The sequence below is a fragment of the Chaetodon trifascialis genome, chromosome 17 (genome assembly GCF_039877785.1).
Source record: "Chaetodon trifascialis isolate fChaTrf1 chromosome 17, fChaTrf1.hap1, whole genome shotgun sequence".
Classification (NCBI taxonomy): domain Eukaryota; kingdom Metazoa; phylum Chordata; class Actinopteri; order Chaetodontiformes; family Chaetodontidae; genus Chaetodon; species Chaetodon trifascialis.
This window is the reverse complement of record NC_092072.1, coordinates 12,189,962-12,208,884: the sequence shown is the minus strand read 5'-3', so window position 1 is coordinate 12,208,884 and position 18,923 is coordinate 12,189,962. Positions and strand designations below refer to the sequence as shown.

General features: G+C 40.2%; 3 protein-coding genes across 4 annotated transcripts; 2 read left to right on the top strand and 1 right to left on the bottom strand.

The window, feature by feature from the left end:
• Positions 1–2,270: 2,270 nt before the first annotated feature.
• LOC139345673 (ras-related protein Rab-5A) lies at positions 2,271–8,316 on the bottom strand. Of its 2 annotated transcripts, none has more exons than XM_070984438.1 (6): positions 8,140–8,316; positions 4,362–4,583; positions 3,702–3,853; positions 3,353–3,475; positions 3,013–3,106; positions 2,271–2,788 (listed from the first exon to the last, which is right to left on the bottom strand). In XM_070984438.1, the coding sequence occupies exons 2-6, from the start codon at positions 4,525–4,527 to the stop codon at positions 2,673–2,675; spliced, it is 651 nt and encodes a 216-aa protein (XP_070840539.1). In that variant the 5' UTR covers positions 4,528–4,583; positions 8,140–8,316; the 3' UTR covers positions 2,271–2,672. The 2 variants fall into 2 exon arrangements, with proteins under 2 accessions (XP_070840539.1, XP_070840540.1); XM_070984439.1 differs by having other exon boundaries at positions 4,362–4,580; positions 8,140–8,265.
• A 635-nt stretch (positions 8,317–8,951) lies between these two features.
• otud6b (OTU deubiquitinase 6B) lies at positions 8,952–12,573 on the top strand. The gene is made up of 8 exons (XM_070984437.1): positions 8,952–9,240; positions 9,767–9,915; positions 10,135–10,233; positions 10,484–10,684; positions 10,832–10,952; positions 11,154–11,215; positions 11,305–11,411; positions 11,914–12,573. The coding sequence occupies exons 1-8, from the start codon at positions 9,165–9,167 to the stop codon at positions 11,996–11,998; spliced, it is 900 nt and encodes a 299-aa protein (XP_070840538.1). The 5' UTR covers positions 8,952–9,164; the 3' UTR covers positions 11,999–12,573.
• A 722-nt stretch (positions 12,574–13,295) lies between these two features.
• lrrc69 (leucine rich repeat containing 69) lies at positions 13,296–18,048 on the top strand. The gene is made up of 8 exons (XM_070985346.1): positions 13,296–13,545; positions 13,672–13,798; positions 13,902–13,974; positions 16,247–16,442; positions 16,587–16,658; positions 16,736–16,837; positions 16,933–17,112; positions 17,266–18,048. Exons 1-8 carry the CDS (start codon positions 13,351–13,353, stop codon positions 17,371–17,373), a joined length of 1,053 nt encoding a protein of 350 aa, XP_070841447.1. The 5' UTR covers positions 13,296–13,350; the 3' UTR covers positions 17,374–18,048.
• Positions 18,049–18,923: the final 875 nt, after the last annotated feature.

The following is an 18,923-nucleotide window of genomic DNA, read 5'->3' as shown; positions in this document are numbered from 1 at the left end:
CAGAGGAAAATAACCTTTTAAACCATGACCTACAATAACCAAAAAAACTGTCACAATCTCCATCTGTGGAGGGGTCTTCAGAAAATTCCTCTCACACACGTACACACACACATACACACAGCCTGATTACAATAATAAATGATCAAATTTATTTCAGTATTTATTTGGTCATTACATAACAGTACTGTGAAATGCTTGCATTTAAATGTTTTCGGCTGCAATTAAGTGTTCACGGGGGAAAAAAAACCCAAAACAAAACATAGAATTTACATCCTTATTATGTGTTAATTCATTTATTCATGAATCACCATCGTGCCGGCTGATAGTTGTTACACTGTTCCTACAATACCTTCACAAGGTTACTGAGATGTTATGGAGGGGCAGACTGGTGGTTAATCAAAAACTGTTTTGTGTTTTGTCTGACTCCTGGAGCTTTCACCACCAGAGTCTCTGAAGTTCAGGTTGACTCACAGGGAGGAGTACTGGCATCGGAGCCTGGTACCACTACAAAAACAAGTAGTGAAATCTAACAAAGAGCTAATGTTAAAAAATAAAAACCAAAATGTTCGGGTATTATTTTTTTTTCTTTTGAGAAAAAAAAGGTACAAGACAGATGACTAAATAAATGCAATTTCATTTTTTTTGTTAATAACACTACATACATTTATAAAGACCGCCACTGATTATAATTTAACCATTTGTGTGGAAAAAAAGGAACAGCAACAAAACTCCAAACCAGATTGTAGCTGTTATTTTTCTTCTGCTAACTGTACAGTTCTTTTCATGATTATCTAGACAACTCCCTAGCAAGCATTAGTCCTGTCATTGGTAAATCAAAAAAAGGTAGACTACACTGCAACACCCTATTTACAGTATATTATTTATATATTTATATTTATATATATATTTATATCACACTGGCTGTAATTATGACAGGATATATTCATGAGCATCATTAGTGCAAGGCATGAGTAAGACAGACTTGTAAAGAGTTATTGACCATTATTGACCATATGATGTATGCATGTGTGTGTGTGTGTGTGTGTGTGTGTGTAGGTGTGAGTATGAGGGATAGGGCTGGGACAAGAAAACAAGATGTGCTCAACACAGGGAGGTAAGGTGAGGGAGAGGTGTAACAGACCGTGTGTGCTCATACAGAGTAATGTTTACATCTGATAGGGTTCAGAAGAAAGAAGTAAATATGCACACACGCACGCACGCTTGCACGCACACACACACATAAACAAATGGGCACAAGTGAGTGAGTCTGTTTATGAAATCTGTCATCAGCCAGCCAGCCCAGGCCCAGTTTGTACACACTGACACAAGACTGTGTCTAAAGCACTTCCTAATCAAAAGATGATGACAAAATATCATGATTCAAAGGTGATTATGAAGCAGCCGTACATATTGCAACTCCCAACTCACTGCATCACCTTTGTTTTTACCAGGTGCAAACCCAGCAGCGGTCCACAAACATTAACACAATGGAAATGGTCATCTGCATCAACTAAATCATTCAGAAACAGACAGAAACCAAGAGACCACAGTATGACCACAAAGGGATGGTCTACACATGATTAATGAAAGGACACTGCATCAGGAGATGGGGAGGTGTGACATTTATGTGTACCTCAGAGGCCCCTGTGCCTTGTTGTGGAGAAAACTGGGTGGAACAGGGGGCTTTGCTGTACTGCATTGGTCCTTGCAGACACTCAAGTCACAGAGTAAATACTGTGAAACATTGCACAATGCCACTAGGGACAGCTAGAAGCAGGCATGGCCCCAGAATGGAGCCTCGGGGTGGTAGAAGAGAATGTACACTAATGCTACTTTGGGTTTAGTGGGGGAAAGGACATGGGCAGCATGGGTGGGCAGGCAGACAGAGGGAAACAGAGAGAGAGAATCTAAAAGGACTACAGTTCATGAATGCTTTGAGATAAAAGGGTCCCAGTGACAGGAGAGAGGTGTGGGGCTTAGGCTTCCTCTCTTTCTCTCTCCCTGCCCTCTGCCTTTCCCCTTTCTCAAAATTCACAAGAATACACTCCTCTTCTCTAATAGACATTTTTTTCTGTGCAACTGCAGACAAAAGGTAAAACACAGTTTTTGTTTTTTTTCTATTTCAGGCCATGTAAGTATACAAGTATGTGCACCCATAATTTTGACAAAATTAGAGCAAACAACAATTAACAAAGTTATCAAAAAAAATGAACAAAAACAAGACTGGTATTAGAAATGCAGTAGTAAAGTCTTAAGCTATCCCAGAAAAAGGGAAGTGATCACTTCCTCTACATGATGAACTCATATCTGCACATTGGAAGGAAGATGATGGAAGGCAGGGTGCACTAATATCTCTAATATCTGCTATCATTAATCTATCAATAAGAACTGACAGATGTAACAAGCTGGATGGCAGAAAGTAGGAAAGAATGGTTCAGGGGCTTGACCAAGTAGCAGCAGAACCGTGATGGAGGAAAAGAGGCAGAAATCAGTGTAATGGCATTAACTTCGACACTGCAAAAAAAGGGGGGGGGGCATAGGGTATGTTTTCTTGTTTTGCAAATGACAGAATTGAGTACAACACATTGCATTAGTAACTGCAGTGGCATCGGGGGAATCAGCCGCATTAGTTACTGCTATACAGGTTGGTAGGGAGAGAGGCGTTCTTCACGTTAGTTACTGCAGCATGGTGCCTTGGCTGGCTGGGCAGCTTCTGTCAGGTCCACTCCCCGGTTCCGCCCGCTACTGGTTCCTGCAGCCTGAGGCTCACTCTTCGGCAATCTCTTTGCTGAAGGGAAATAGAAAAACAAACCCAACTAAACTAACAATAAAAGAAACTGCAACTTTTCATTTGCATGATGCAGAAATGACAAATGAAGTAACTTTTAGCCAAGTATCACAAACACTTACAATTACTCATACAAACAGCAGTAGGAATAATCATTTTGGCACAAATTGCCAGTTAACAAATGCACTGGCAAAATCTATGAATAAGTGTCAAGAATTACCCACCAATAGCCATAAATATCTCATTCACATTCATAGATGTCTTGGCCGACGTCTCCATGAAAAGTAAGCTGTTGTCGTCTGCGTAGGACTGGGCATCCTGTCAACACAATGCGATGACCATGAGTTTTCAATATGTTCTCACACGCGTGCATTCAGGGACAAGAAAAGACAATTAGATGTGTTACTGAGACTGCAAGTCTTGGCAGTAAACACTAGTGGAACAATCATTTGTAATTTAGACTCTGAATGTAATCATATGAAACACAACCAGTGGTATCCACTCAAAGTAGGAGATAAGTGCAGAAATGCAGAAAACAACAGTCAAGACACAGTTTGCTCTGACCTGGAAGTCGACAGCTCTCTTGCTGGCTAGGTCAGCCTTGTTTCCTGACAGAGCGATGACTATGTTAGGGCTAGCTTGTCTTTGCAGCTCCTTCACCCAGTTCTTTGCCCGTGCAAAGGATTCCTGCAAAGAGTTGTGTGATCAGTAACTGTAGCTAACTTCAGTCAGACATTTTTGTATAAGCCACCAGCTGTGTTTGAACTGTAACTTGTTGTACACTACTGAAGTAATCTGACTTGGGGACATGGCAAGTATCATCTGTACAACTTAAAGTGAGAGTAATGTAAAAAAAAAAAAACAAAAAAAACAAAACCATATGAACAACTGAATCAGGGTTGAATGAACGTGCCTCATTTGTGATGTCGTAGACCACGATGGCGGCCTGTGCTCCTCTGTAATACATGGGTGCCAAACTGTGGTAACGCTCCTGACCTGCAGTGTCCCAGATTTCAAACTTCACTGTTGTGTCATCTAGACACACTGTCTGGGTGAGAAAGGCCGCTGAAAAGAAAGGATAAGGTGAGGGGTGAGTCAGCATTAGATAATCAATATCTACACCAACGCAATACCTTTATCAATGCAACGTAAACAAACAGGTCCTAAATATATCAACACAAAGCACTGGCAACCTTTCCATTATGTGACAGCACTGTAGACATAAATTTCAGTTTAAGTGGAAAAGAGATAGATGATTCTGAAGTTTATGATTTAGGAACTCATTCAAGTCCCACTTTACAAATGCGGCAATGATCCCGACTACGAAACAAAATGGTTCTAGAAATTATGTGACTTTGCAGTTTTAAAAATTTGATTGTAAAGTGCAGCTGTGTCGATAACAAAGCAACCAACTTGCTGTAAAGAGGTGCAACGCATCCAGAATTTCACATGATTAAGTGACTACTTGAATAAAGGAAAAATCTGGCAAACGCAGACACAAATATACACATTTGATCTACAACCACTTGGCAGCTCATAGAAAAAAGCCTGGGTTTGCAAAGAGCCTGCTCACCTCCTATTGTGCTCTCCTGGAATTCGTGGAACTGACCCTTGACGAAGCGCAGCACTAAGCTGGACTTCCCAACGGCTGACTCCCCCAACAGCACCAGCTTAAACTGACAGATCTTATTCCCTGCATTGGGTCCATTGGGTCTCGTAGCACCTCCCCGATTGGCCATGACCTAGTCAGATCCCCCGGTGTCCTGTGTGCCAAACCTCACTATCAGGACTTCTGCTGCAAGAAGCAAAAGACAAAATAGGTTGACTTTTAACGAGTAATGAACACGTGTTTCCACGAATAAACACAACAAAACTTATCTGCTTAGAGTGAACAGTGCGCCAACATTTTGTGTTTCATAAACACAAGTGTCGTAACAAAATACTAATGCTGGGTGAAATTTTGTTTTAGAGCTGTAAACACTTCCTCAAATAAGCTGCTTTTTTCTTTGTTTTGACACAATGAGGGACTCTAAATGGCTCAAATTAGAACAAAATATTTGGTTTCCAACACACATTAAAGAATTATCGTATTACTATGTGGAAAATGCGGGAAAAAAATAAAACCTCGAGACAATAATCACTTTGTTTTGTCATTTTTGTGGAGATTTTCAGTTATGGGTAATATTTAAACGGAAGCAGAGTTAAAGGACTTCATCTACCTAAAGGTAATGTGTAGAAAATGCATGAAAATAAACTTTCAATACTTGAAAGAAAGTAGCAAGACTGACCTCCTTCTGTTTAAGTGAACAGGGTTTAAACTATGTTACTCTAACTGTGCAAAATACAAGTCTAAGCCACAACCCTTTCACTGGCTTGTCTTAAAGACCATGTGACACTGGGCATTTCTAGAATTCTTAGAATGTTGGGAGAACAGAATGCAAACATCAACTCATCTGATGCAGTTTAACATGACTAAAGGGAAGAATAATTATTTTACATAAGTGATTTGACAAAGAGACCAAGCATTTTTGACCTATCTAGAATAAGATCATGCAATAAAATGAGAAGACTCTCCAAACCTAAAAACAACTATGTAAAGGAATAAATCAATCAATAACAACAAAGTTAAAAAGTCATTCTAATCTTACAAACTGCAATATTAACTCATATGGAGGCTCTACTACATTGAAATGATTATTATAGATCAGCTCGGTGATAACTGATCAAGTCTTTAAATTAGATTTTCTAATACATCTACACAGTGGAGCATCATATGAAACATTAACTTTCACCTTCCCTGCAGTTAGAGTCGCTCTCTATTCTCTGTTGTTAATACATTTTGATGGTATTGTTTGGTCCCACCTGTCCTGACTGACAACGTCCATTAAGTCCACTGAAAACAGAACTAGTGCACTGAAGGTGATGCATTTCACACCCAGCAGTAACACACCTTAATACATTCTGCACTTTAGAAGTTTTGCAGACAAACAGCAGGCTTCTAAAGAACTTCCACAGCAACACTGCATATCCTTTAAGTTACCTTTTACCACAGCACAAAAGAAAACAGGTCTGTAAAGAATGACTGTCACCTGTGAAAGCAATAAATAAGTTCACGTTCAAACTACCGATTGAATAAATTAGCCTTAATTAAATTACATTACATTTACAATGTATCAAATACATTAACTTTCTTTTGTTATCTATGTTTTGTTAGTTATGAAAAAGTACATTAATTTGTATATGTATTTGCAAACCAATTTTCAAGTCATTTAAATTCACCTAATTAACTTCATGTTGAAAACACTTCAATGTTACAAAACACATATAAATATAATTGTGCAATTGTTAAAACAGTTTTTCCACAGTTGTGGAACAGTGCCTATGAATGACACATTAACAGAGGCAAAGACAGCCCGCCACAACCACATACAGTAACAGCATGCAAATGAAGCCTTGGCAAGAACCACAACAGTTTCAAGAGGTTTCACCCACCCACATCAATTGAGCATGTTACAACGCAAGAGCCTCTGTATGGATACATGCCATGCATTCAGGAATTTCTTAGTCACTTCTTTAGGATTGAATTGCTGACTTGTGTACAACAGATGGCTGTTGTCAGGAGATAATCACAGTCTATATCCGAATCTGTAGAATTTGTCCAGAGCATGACTTGTTGAATCTCTTATCACAAAAATGACTATCATGACTTTCACCGTGTACCCCCAACATCTCTTTTATCCAGGAGACAAATATTATGCCTGCTGACAAACACACAGATACCTTATCTGTGTGTTTGTGATGCCTCTCACATATGCTCGCTGATGTGATAAAGTACCATGGCTCAGCAAAAAAAAAAGAAAAAGGCTGCGTTTGTAGAGCATATTAGTCACATTTTTGCTGATCCTGGTGTTGATGGCCTCTGTGGTTTGAGTTTGAGGCCACAGTTTCTGATGATGTTGTTCTACATTATATTTTATAAGGTTGTTGTGCGAAACTGTGTTAAAATGTACAGATGCATATTATGTTATGAATATTACAAAGGGGATACATAAAAGCAAATTCAAGTCTGATCACCTGCAGTGTTGTGTCAGTCTGTCAGATGCTGGCTTCATGACTTTCATAGTTATGTCAGTCCCCAATACATTAACGCATCAATTGGTTATGTATAATCTCCTGATGGCATATTAAGAGAGCTTAGTGCTACAAGAGCAAAAATAGGACAACTGCAGCAAATTTCTGCAATGTGTGTGTGCAAAACCTTAATTTCTTTTGCAAGAGCACAAGCTCTGCTGAATTAATAACAAAATAAAGAGGTATTTCGCTTACAAAAAGCATTCAGACACGTGTCAAATTATTTTCTAGAGAAACAAAACATATCCAGTAATGTGGACGAGCACTGTCCTTTAAATAAAAAGCTTTGGGACACAAAGCCCACCATGAAAGTGACCAAAGAGAACGTTACCGGTAAGTTAGGTCGGGCATTTATCCTTTAACGTTAATATTTACAAAGAAATTTAACACAGGCAATCAAGAAGAAAACAAATATGCATAAGAAAGTGAAACAGTAACTACGTTTACTCAGACTCATGACAGGGACTGTCCACAAACGCTGCGCACTGCAATGCCAACAAAACATTTAAATTTGACTGTCGTTAGTTGACAGCAAACACGTTTTCTCACGTTAGCTGTAGTCATGTATGTTTTTTTGATTTTAGAAGAGGACGCCATTTTCCAACTTGTTTTTGTTATCTAGCTAGTTAGCTTACTTGCTGTTAGCCAACCTTAGCTTTCAACTGACCAGTAACGACAGCCTCTCAGCCACTTTAAAGAAAAGCGCAAAAAAAAAATAAAAATCGACAGGTTCAGCAAACGTTGCATAAAACAATGACTCAACAAGCTTGTCGCTGTATTGTTAGATAGCGTCATTAAACTGAAATGTTGTGCTGGATGGCTAATATTATTTAATGGGCAGTAACCCTCAATTAACAAACACTGACGTTAGCTTGCTAGCACTGTTAGCATTCCACCCACTGACCTGATTCCACCCATTTAGCTGTTAGCTAGCCGCTACCACAAAGTCAACTGTATGCTCGTCTTGTCAGCTTGCTGCATCAAACGCCTTGCTAGTGGAACCACATCACCACAGAATAGGAACAGTTGGGCTCGGTAAGACGTGACAAAGGCCTGCTTTTCTGCATTCCCTTAGCTACCAAACATCACCGACATTAGCTGGAGTCAGCTAGCGACAGCGCTAGCTAACATTAGTCCCTAATGACAACTGAGCAAACGTTAGCGTTAGCCAGTCAGCCAGCTGGAAACCACAAGTTGTCGATTCATGTCAAGTACTCTACCTGAGAGCCAGACGATGTTTGGAACTTTAAACACCACCGCTGTAGTATTTACACACGGAACCCTGTGCACTGTGGTGAGGTGGTGTTGGGGAACCAAGAAAATAATTTCAACAATCTCGTCACGTCTCCTCCTTTCTTTCTTCTCGCAACTTCCCCTTAGAACCAAAACACAAACAAGCTCTTCCGCCCCTCGTGCCACGTCACACAGCACGTCTGCCCTCAAGAAACGAGTTTCTCAGCCAAGCAGCCACTGTACTAATAAAACCAAGCAAGCTTTACTGCTAATAGAATTTAGGAAACAATATTACAATGTATATACATTAGTCTAATATTTGCATTTATTTTTCGAATACATTGTCCAATCATATAATTTGACAATATAGCATTGAGCAATAGCCACATTTAATATTTAGAAGTATAGCCGCACAACAATATACATGTCTTTATGCTGTTAGTATAAAGAGGCACAGAACTGAAGCAGTTGTGAGACAAGAGAACAATGAGTGATGTTACCAGATCAATATCTCTGTCTAGATATGGGAAGTTTTATAACTGTTACTGAGAATAACTGACGTTTGAAGCAGTGGTTCTTAACCATCTTTTGTCCCATTGTATTTTTAACCCCTATCCCACATGTCCACACACAGACTATAGCTTTAGTGTCAACATGATACATAAGAGATTGTATACATATGTATGAGATTACATGACCATTTACAGGTCCCCCTGTTCTCTCACTGGGCAGAACTGTAGTATAATAACAACACAAGAGGTGGCGGTATAGCAACGTTAGTCTACGAATTTATGTCGGCGAAGAAGAACAAAGCTCCGCCCTGCTTCCTCGTCTCTTCCGGATCAGGCCATATCGGCACATTTTATTTATAGTGAAATATACATTTTTATCTCTCTTAAGTGATGTGCCATATTTTACAACAGGGCCACCATAACACATTGTTTATCTAAAGGTCGTCACTTTCATAGAGCTCCCAAAGACTTCCTTTGAACAAAGTGAGAAACATCCAGTCATGGAGGAGGACATGGTGGAGACACCAGAGGAGCAGCTGGCAAAGCAGCACCGCAAGGAAAAGAAAGATTTACAAGGTAGCTGACATAATCTGTTTGCACTCGTTGTTTGTAGATAAAATTTAACCTTTGCTATCAGTTTATTTGCATATCGTGTTGTTTTATTACCAGGAATTGAGCTCAGTGTAGCCGCCAGCAAGCCAGGTAGTAGAAAATATAATTTCACAGAAGACAAATCTGAACACTACAAAGGTCCCACAACTAAAATGATTATTTTATCATTCTTAAGTTTAGCCCGTCCATTCTTCCAGTGTGTTTTTCATCCAGTAGCTCACAAGGATTGTAGTTTTAGGGGTAAAATTCAGAATCATAAAAGGCAGAAACGTGCTGCTGCACAGATGTACGTGTATATACTCCCATCAGTGATGTAAAAAATATGTTTTTCACCTGCTGTCAAAGGCAGAATACAAGCTGAAGCTGTGATTTCACAGATCGGGGTTTGAAGTTTATTCATACACTCTTTATTCCATGTTATATAAGCTATATCATATGAATTAATGGAGTGATATTGGTCAGTCAATCTACTCTTGTGCTTCATTTTCAGCTAAAATCCAGGGCATGAAAAATGCAGTTCCCAAAAATGACAAGAAAAAGAGGAAACAGTTGACAGAGGAGATTGCCAAACTAGAGGCAGACCTCAGCCAGAAACATGAGGAGGAATTCAGGCAACTCACATCTACAGCTGACAGAAAGGTAAACATTTGCCTTCAGATGAGGGACAGATGTCATGGCTATGCACTGGGATTTTACATTATGAGACATGTCTGCCATAAATATGTACTACTGAGCAAAGTATGCCCAGAATACATAATTTCACATTTGTATCTCTTTATTCACGAACACATGAAGTCTGTTTATTACATAAACGGCATTTTGTGACACAACCAAAACTCTCCTCGCTCAATCTCACAGGTGGAACAGGTGTTAAATGGAGTGCAGACCATGAAGATGGAGGATGGAGAGCAAGAAGAAGTCAGACAGCCTCGTGTGACCAAGGCCCAGAAGAGAAGGGTGAGACACAAGCCCCACCTCGGATAGAACACACGCTGTTTGTTATTTCCCACAACAATAAAGCTGTAATTTACTGACACACTTCAGCCTCATAATCTACCATCCTATAATCATGTCACTATGATTATTGCTTTTCATTTAGAATTAGTAATTTCATCAATCATCTGTGTTTGCTTTCCTTTTGTATATTAAGTTCAGTCATGGTTCCAAGAACTAATTAAATGTGTTTTTTCTAAATGATCTTCTCCAGGACAAGAAGGCTGCCCAAGAGAAGGAAAGGGAGAGCAGGATAGCAGAGGCTGAGGTGCAAAACCTGCAGGGTGTGAGGCACCAGGAGGGTTTGATGCTGGTTCAGAAACTCGCCCAGCAACAGCTTCAGATCAAGGAGATCTCCTCTGACGGCCACTGCATGTACCGCGCTGTTGAAGATCAGCTAGCACAGCGATCAAAGGTACATATTGTTAAAGGGGTATTAATAGCTGGAAAAGTGTCCCGTCTGCACTTCCTGCAAGTGGCACAATGCTGCTGTGACAAACGTTAATGCATACATTATTACTAACGTTCATACACAGAGATCACATATTCTGTTTCATTCTAGCCTGGATTAATCATGAGTGTGAAAGAACTGAGGTCCCGCACTGCTGAGCACATGAAAGGCCATGCTGATGACTTCCTGCCTTTCCTCACCAACCCCAACACTGGTGACATGTACACAACAGGTAACACCATACCTGGCAACACTGGGATTTGAAAATAAGGGAAATTACCCTTATCACTGTCCACATACCCCTTACATTTAGACAAGGGTACACACACTGAATACTAAAATCATCACTAGCCTCATCTCTGGCTCCTTTTGATACATATTCCTGCAAGTGTTTTCTGTGTGTGTGTGTGTTTGTGCGTGCGCTGGTTTCCAGATGAGTTTGAGAAGTACTGCAGTGACGTGGAGCACACAGCAGCTTGGGGTGGACAGCTAGAAGTGAGTTGGTCCAGTTTTGTCACAGATACGCTGCACTGTTGCTCGTAGCACTTCTCAGTAACTGTTTTCTTTTTTCATTTCCCCAACAGTTGCGAGCTTTGACCCAAGTTCTTCACTTGCCAATAGAAGTGATCCAAGCTGACTCCTCAACTATAAAGATTGGGGAGGAATTTGATAGTGAACCCATCACCCTCGTGTATGTTGTCTATATGTCATTATGTCTGTTAGGAGTTCAAGTTGTATTAGTATAATTGTTAAAACATATGCAGTTAAATTTGTAGAAAAAGTGTATATATGTGAAGCTGAAAACATCATATTTAGAGTAGTTGTAACATGCTGTGGCAAACAAGCAAAGGCATTTATTATAGTTGGTGTCTTCGTTATATATGAACTGCAATTACGTAAAAAAGGAATTTATGAGAGGCTGAACAAAATGTCTTCTCTCATAGCTCATGCTGTTGCTCTCACCCATTAAGATCCACGTCAATTTGAGTAATTGATATTCCAAACATGTACTTTATTTATTCACGAGGGACAATAATATGACAAGTCTGGATCCTCTTGTAACCACGTGTAAAAGTTAAGAAATTGGTAACATCGTGGCTATCACACAGCATGCAGACAAACTTGTTTAACTCAAATCTGTTCATAAGCTACTTCAAATGACAAGTTCTAAATGTATTTTTCATTGTTTGCAGCTATATGCGTCATGCCTATGGACTAGGAGAGCACTACAACTCTGTGGAGCGGCTAAAGGACCCAATTAATGCAGAGGACAGCTGAGAGGCAGCCCAGTCTTGGTGTGACATAAACCAGCGTGTGTAATGCAGTGAGCGTTCAAACCTCTCACACCAAGGGCCCCTAGATACAAATGTATTTGGAGGGAGACCCGAAGCCCCCCAATTGAAGACACTGTTAAACCGAGCGTCTCTATTTAGAAGTCAAAAGATATCAGCAGGGGGAGTGAAATTGAGTTCGTCCCTTCTGAGAACAGTATCATTGTGCTAATGCAAACTAGCATAGAAAGGAAATTAACATATTAAAGATCTCACTGTGGACTCTCTTAGTCTATCCCAATAACTGACAGGGTTCCCTTCAGCATCTTTATCCAAATCCACTTGGCAGGGAAAGGATGGAAGCGCTGTTGATCACTCAACCAAATGTCAACACTGAGGGCTTGTTGGACTCGTGCAGTGCTGTTGGAAAGAACTGAGTTGTTGAACTTGTAAATCATATCAGTGTTACATAAACACATACAATACTAATGAGATATGCCACTGCTTTATTTTTAATATGTCTGATGAGGAAAATAATGATCATTGATTTTAAATAAATACTGTTCTCAATGTGAGACTGTGAAAGATGAGTATTTTATTTCTTTAACTTGAGATGATCACCAGGAGGCATCCATTCGTTCTTTGCAGGCGTTTAGGAAGAATCATCTGTACAGAAAGATGAAGAAATACCGGCACCCTACTGTATCGATCTGTCCCAAATCTTTTATTCTTCATGCACATAACATTTTGACTACAAATGGTTAATTGAAGTTGGTAAAATTCAGAAAAATAGGTTAAACATAAAGTATGTGTCATGTTATTTATTCCTTAAATGATACTTCTAAAAAACTATACTGCTTTTTGACCTGGCTAAGTTGACCTGCCTTTATCTTAACACTGTACTTTTGAGGTAGGCCTTCTTGTTCCTTATTTGATCATTTCTAGTATATGCTGCTTAAACTCCACTGCATTTCAGGGGGAAATTGGTACTTTATACTTCATCACATTTATTTGACAGCCACGTAAAAATACTATTTATTTTATAGATTAAGAATTAACATACAATACATATGCTAAATTTGGTGACAGTTGTTACTATAGGGTCAGGATTAGACTGCGTGCTCCCACTGAGCCGAACCTCCAACCTGGTGATAGACTTTCATATTGAAGTTTTGATACTCTCACTGAAGTAAGTTCGGGAAAATGCTGTTCAGTGAGAACTGTACACAAACGTACAGTTTATCAACAAACTGAAGGCGGACTCATCCTGCTATACCCAGCTGTTACCACTAGAGGTCGCTACTGCTCCAGCTCAATTCCTCACCAACAGGCCAACAAGCATCTTGTCGCCCTGGAAACATGAAACAGGAGCGCTTGACGGTGGCCGAGTCAGTGGTTAGAGTTTTTTATGGTAAAGGAACTTCTTTAAGCTTGACTTCGAAGAAAATCAACAAGGTTCCTGAGTGTGTTTCCAGGTTAACAAACCTCTCAGTTCTCCTGCTGAACAACAACTCCATCAGCACCCTGCCAGCGGAGCTGCTCTGCCTCCAACACGTGAGTCCGCCTCAGTTTGCTCCAAGCTCATCTGTTTACTGGAAAATTTCCAAGATAACTCTTTAAACGTGTTACACGGCACGCAGATTTGTGATTAAATATTTTTCCGTATGTGGCGCCTGCAAGCTGGCTGAGCTGAATTTGGGAAATAATGCCTTGAAGGAGGTTCCCGCTGTTTTGGGCCATCTGGAGTCCTTGAAGAAACTGTATCTGTTCAGGAACCAAATTACAGTAGTGCCACCTGAGGTGATAGGTAGGTTCTCACTGCTCTGCATGATTACCACCTTGGAAGATTTGTTAAAAACCGCACACACAAAGCTCAAATGAACCCCTTTATTCTAATTTATGTTTTACAGGTGGCTTACAAAACCTTGTTGTCCTCAATCTGAACCACAACCAGATTGAAAGACTTCCACCAGAGATTAAAAGGTACATTTATGGCATTGTATATGAAAGAGCTCCATACCTGCAAATATAGCTTCTGTAGACCAGCGGTCCCCTACCACCGAGTCACGGACCGGTACCGGTACCATTTTTACCTGTCAAACCGGGATCCGACCCGGCACCTACCCGGGTCCGACCCGGACCTTTCCCGGAACTTTCCCGGATCGGTCCCAGAACTTACCCGGGACTTACCCGGGATCCGACCTTGGATCTGACCCGGGACGGTCCCGGGTCCGACCCGGAACCAGACCCAGGATCCGATCCTGGATCCGACCCGGGACACGTATACTACTACTACTACTACTACTACTACTACTACTACTACTACTACTACTAATAATAATAATAATAATAATAATAATAATCCATGATCATACCCGGGACGCACATACACCAACAACAACAACAACAACAACAACAACAACAACAACAACAATATTAACAACCCGGCCGGGATCTGACCTGGGACACAAACACGCACACACACACACACACACACACACACACACACACACACACACACACACACACACACACACACACACACACACACACACACACACACACACACACACACACACACACACACAACCGTTGTCACTTATGTCATTATGCACATTCAAAAATAAGGGCTCTTATGAACTTAAAGTCTTCTGTTACTAGTCCTTGTATTATTATTGACTATCACCTATGTGCTCTGCACCCAAAACTACCAGACACAGGAGACACAACCGGGTCAGCCCCCAAATAATTTGACAATAAGGTGCCAGAAGCTAAATAATCCCTTTATTTATATTAATTACTAAATACCCGTGAAATTCACATCTCCATCAACTCTGTGGGACTTTATTTAACTTTAAGTAAAAGTCTAAACTCTGCATTGCCAACTTGTTCCACTAATCAGTGAAATGAAGCCTGTTGGCTGTGGCTATTAGTTTGAAACATTACTGATATGATCGGCTCAGCAAGCTTTCTATTACAGCACGTCTCTGTGTGTGTAACAAGCAGAGTGTATGCTCGTTGTGAACCTGCATCTTACTAGTAATGCGCCCTTTAAAGAACAGGAAAACATTAATCTTATACAGGAATTATCAGGAGATTTTAGTTATCTCATGGACAAAACTACCTGGACACAGATTCTATCCTAGCTGCAAGTAGTTCAGCCTCCACTTCTTAAGCGTCTTTTGTGTATATGTTGCATTTACCAGGTTGTTCATGCCCTTTTCCTCTCTTCTCTTTGTCCCGCCCAGCTGTGTTTTCATTAAAATCAGCAAAAGATAAAAAAAAAAAAATTTATGTCAACCAAAACACTAGTGTTAATATTTGAACTTCATTTCGACTGTTATGTCATTTACAGGATCTTATAAATCTACAACTCCAAAGCAATGTAAACTGCATTTTCAATAGCTTCAGAGCATTCTACTGCAACTGGCTAGGAGATATATAAAGTCACCTGGAAAGGGAGATCATGAAAGTGATGGCAATTTCAAGCTGAAGTTATATGTAAAGGACAATCATCTGGCCAAATATCAGTATAAAGCTAAAAGGTGAGTGATTGACTGAGACAAAGCAAAGCAGGAGAGCGAGAGTGATGGAAATCAAACTGTCTTATTTCGGGGGGCAAGCAGCAAGTGGTACCAGGTATCAGGGCTTGCATATGAAGCTTTATTGTCTAACGAAGACTACAAAGGGTACTAATTTTATCTTGAAAGTTTGGTGTTGTTGACATTGACTAGTATTAAAATAGCTCTAAAAATGGCTTGTTAGTTAAATATTTGTATTCCTGTCGTACCTGTAGATGTGCCCTCTAGGGCAGACACACGACACCGACGCCTTACCAGCTACTTGATTTTACTTGATTTTCACTTTTCACCTGCAGCTTTCAGGTTCATGACATCCATTTAATGCCACTGTTGGAAGTACTTTCCGCATGCAGTAAAAGTACTGTAGTGTAGTAGTGTATTTTCAATCTCCAAATAATTATTATTAATTTTTTACACGGAGCGGCTTAGGAGCGAATGTCTGTCGATTATCCAACTTAAAACTAACTTCACTGTGGTTAAATAAGTAAAAAACAAACGTCTTTGGAGAGCTTCTTCAGAAAGGAGAAAAAGGCCAAATGATGAGACAGAAGAAGAAGAGCCTACAACTTCCAAGAAGGGTTGGGGACCGCTGCTGTAGATTTAATATTTTTTACACATGAGGTTAAATGAACTTGGCTTCACTTAGCTTGTATTTCTATATTGAAACCCACCAGTTTGAGGAGGCTTCAACACCTCAGTGTGCTGGACAATCAGATGGAGGAGGTCCCCGTGGAGTTGGGTCAGCTCACGATGTTGTCTGAGATAAACTTTACTTCCAATCATTTGTCTTGGCTACCTCAGCAGCTCTACCAGTGTAAAGCTCTAACCAAGTTCTATGTTGCCAGAAACAAGCTGAGCAGCCTACCAGAGGTGGGTATTCACTCATTTGATTTGTAAATGTCCTCAGCTGATACAAAGAACTCTCAATACACTATTATTACGATATTAAGTGACATCCACACAGTCAAGCTGTGGCAGCCATGTAACCAAACACCTCCCTTACATTTCACACAGGGAATTGGGGCGCTGGCAAACCTCCAAGTTCTGGATGTGGCTGGGAACAAGTTGTCCACGTTCCCCGTTGAGGTACATTGTACAGTATAGTACAGCAGCACAAAGCTGAAATCTAAAAGCTGTATAACACAGGACATTGCTCTGTGTAGTTTCATCTGCTGCCCCTGAAGGAGCTCTACTGTGAAGGCAACAGGTTTGTGCGCTGCGAGCCGATGACGTCAGTGCAGGATGCAGAGGTGTTGTCATTAAAGGTAAAGAGTCACTGAAGTGCAGCAGACAGAAGAACACTCACTCTGATTGTCATCCTTGTGTGTGTTTATACGTGTTTCACATGTTTGTTTCTCAGGAGCTGGCTGCCAGATTAGTGTTGCGGGAGGACAGGAACAGGTCCTCTCTGGTCCACAGGATGCTTCCCCTCTACCCATCACTGACCACCCTCTTGGCCAATGGCGGCCGTTGTGCGCTCTGCCTGGGCCCCTTCCTCACTACCTGGCTTGAGTGTGTGCATTTTATCAGTCTGAAGAAGGTGTGCAAAGATTTTCTTAAAGCTTGTGATTTAAACAGAATGATTCTGTGGCACCTGATAAAGCACATATTACTGCATTAGTAATAGTGCACGCATAAATATGTAGCGGCTCATGTCATTAAATGTGCTTTGTCATGATTATTTGTCTTGCAGGACATGAAAATGAGGAATGCCTTGACTATTCCAGTGCGTGCCCTCCTTTGTTCATATAAGTGCTTTAATACAGATGGACACTCTTACTATGGTGTTGCTACAAGATGAATACAAGTTCATTAAAAAGGTATCACCCATCATGTCATTCACTATCCCATCTCATTTTTTTTTTTAACTAAAACTGTGGACACAGATTTGCTAATACACAAATTTAACAGTGGACTTCACCAAGACTGCGTTTCTGGCAGTAGTTACCTATTTTGAAATATGTCAGGTGCTTACAGTACTGTACTTGCTATTACTACTACTATTTTGACAGATATAGTTATTACTTGATATTAAAATACTAATTGCTCATTAATACATCTGCATCACAGTCTAATAATGTCTTATATAGTAATATATCAGTCACAGGAAAAACAAGCACTTTTACTTTTATATGTGTAGTACAACTTGCAAGTAATACTTCTGTGCTCTTACTTAAGTAGTGTTATGAATAAGGGCTTTTATGTGTAATGGAGTTTTTTTTTTTTTACTTATATAAAGGATCTGAATGCCTCTTGCACCACCGATATGGTGCTATAATTTCCAGTCCATGAGAAATTTGTCCTTCAAATGTCTCACAGATGCCATTGGACTCTTTGATCACTAGGTGGCATCACATGAACAAGAAAACCTGTTTCAATGCTTAAAACTGGCTTCAATCGAAAGCTTGAAGAGTTTATTTGTGCTTGCCAACCATAGCTTTCATGAATTTCTCAATAACAGAATAAAGAGCTGGATAACATGTCTGCACACGGTGACTTTTCTTACTACTGTGCACAGTTTACAAAAACCTTTACATGTAAATACCTGGACTGACTTTTCTCTTTCATATTGGTTGAGTAATGCAGGTATATGTAATATATAATCGACAACCCTACAGGTACTGTGAACTACATAGAAGGTTGTCCATTACAGTTTCAAATATTCTTTTATATTTTGTATTGCATTACACTGATGGGTGTTTCTATTGTCCACTTCATCTGTATTAAGGAGGATAGGCTAAATAACAATATCACCTCTCTGCATTGTGATGCACTATAAACTACACCCTCAAAAATGATAGTAAAGTTTAATCAGCACCTCAATAAAACAGGTGCTGAAAACAGTAGAAATGTTGTTTTAGACTGCATTAGTTATACTTAAGTGTAGCTAATAAGCTGGTGTATTGGCAAAGTCACACATGGCTGACAAAATTCTAGTAATACCTGAATAAAAAATTCACTACAATATATCTCCTATACATATTTTGGCTGTGCCAATCCAGTAAGATCCTGTTCCCCTGTTAGTGCTGTTCAAGCTGCACTGAGACTCCAAAACTGCCCCATCTCTATCACCATCTCCAGCTAGTGGCATCTGTTCCAACCTGCCAGACAAGAGAGAGATAGAGAGAGGGGGAGGGAGAGCGAGGGAGAGAGAACTTCATTTCTAGCAAATTAATTTCCCATCCACGCCTCCAGAGCTTGCTAGCTCGTTCACTAGCTGCTGCGGCCGCTGCTGCGTGTGTCTACTGAGTCGGAGCCTCATGCATAAGGCATCAGGTTTAATTGCAAACCCAGAAACTAATGACTTTGGACTGGTTAACAGCAGGGGAGCCATACATCTCGCGCAAACTG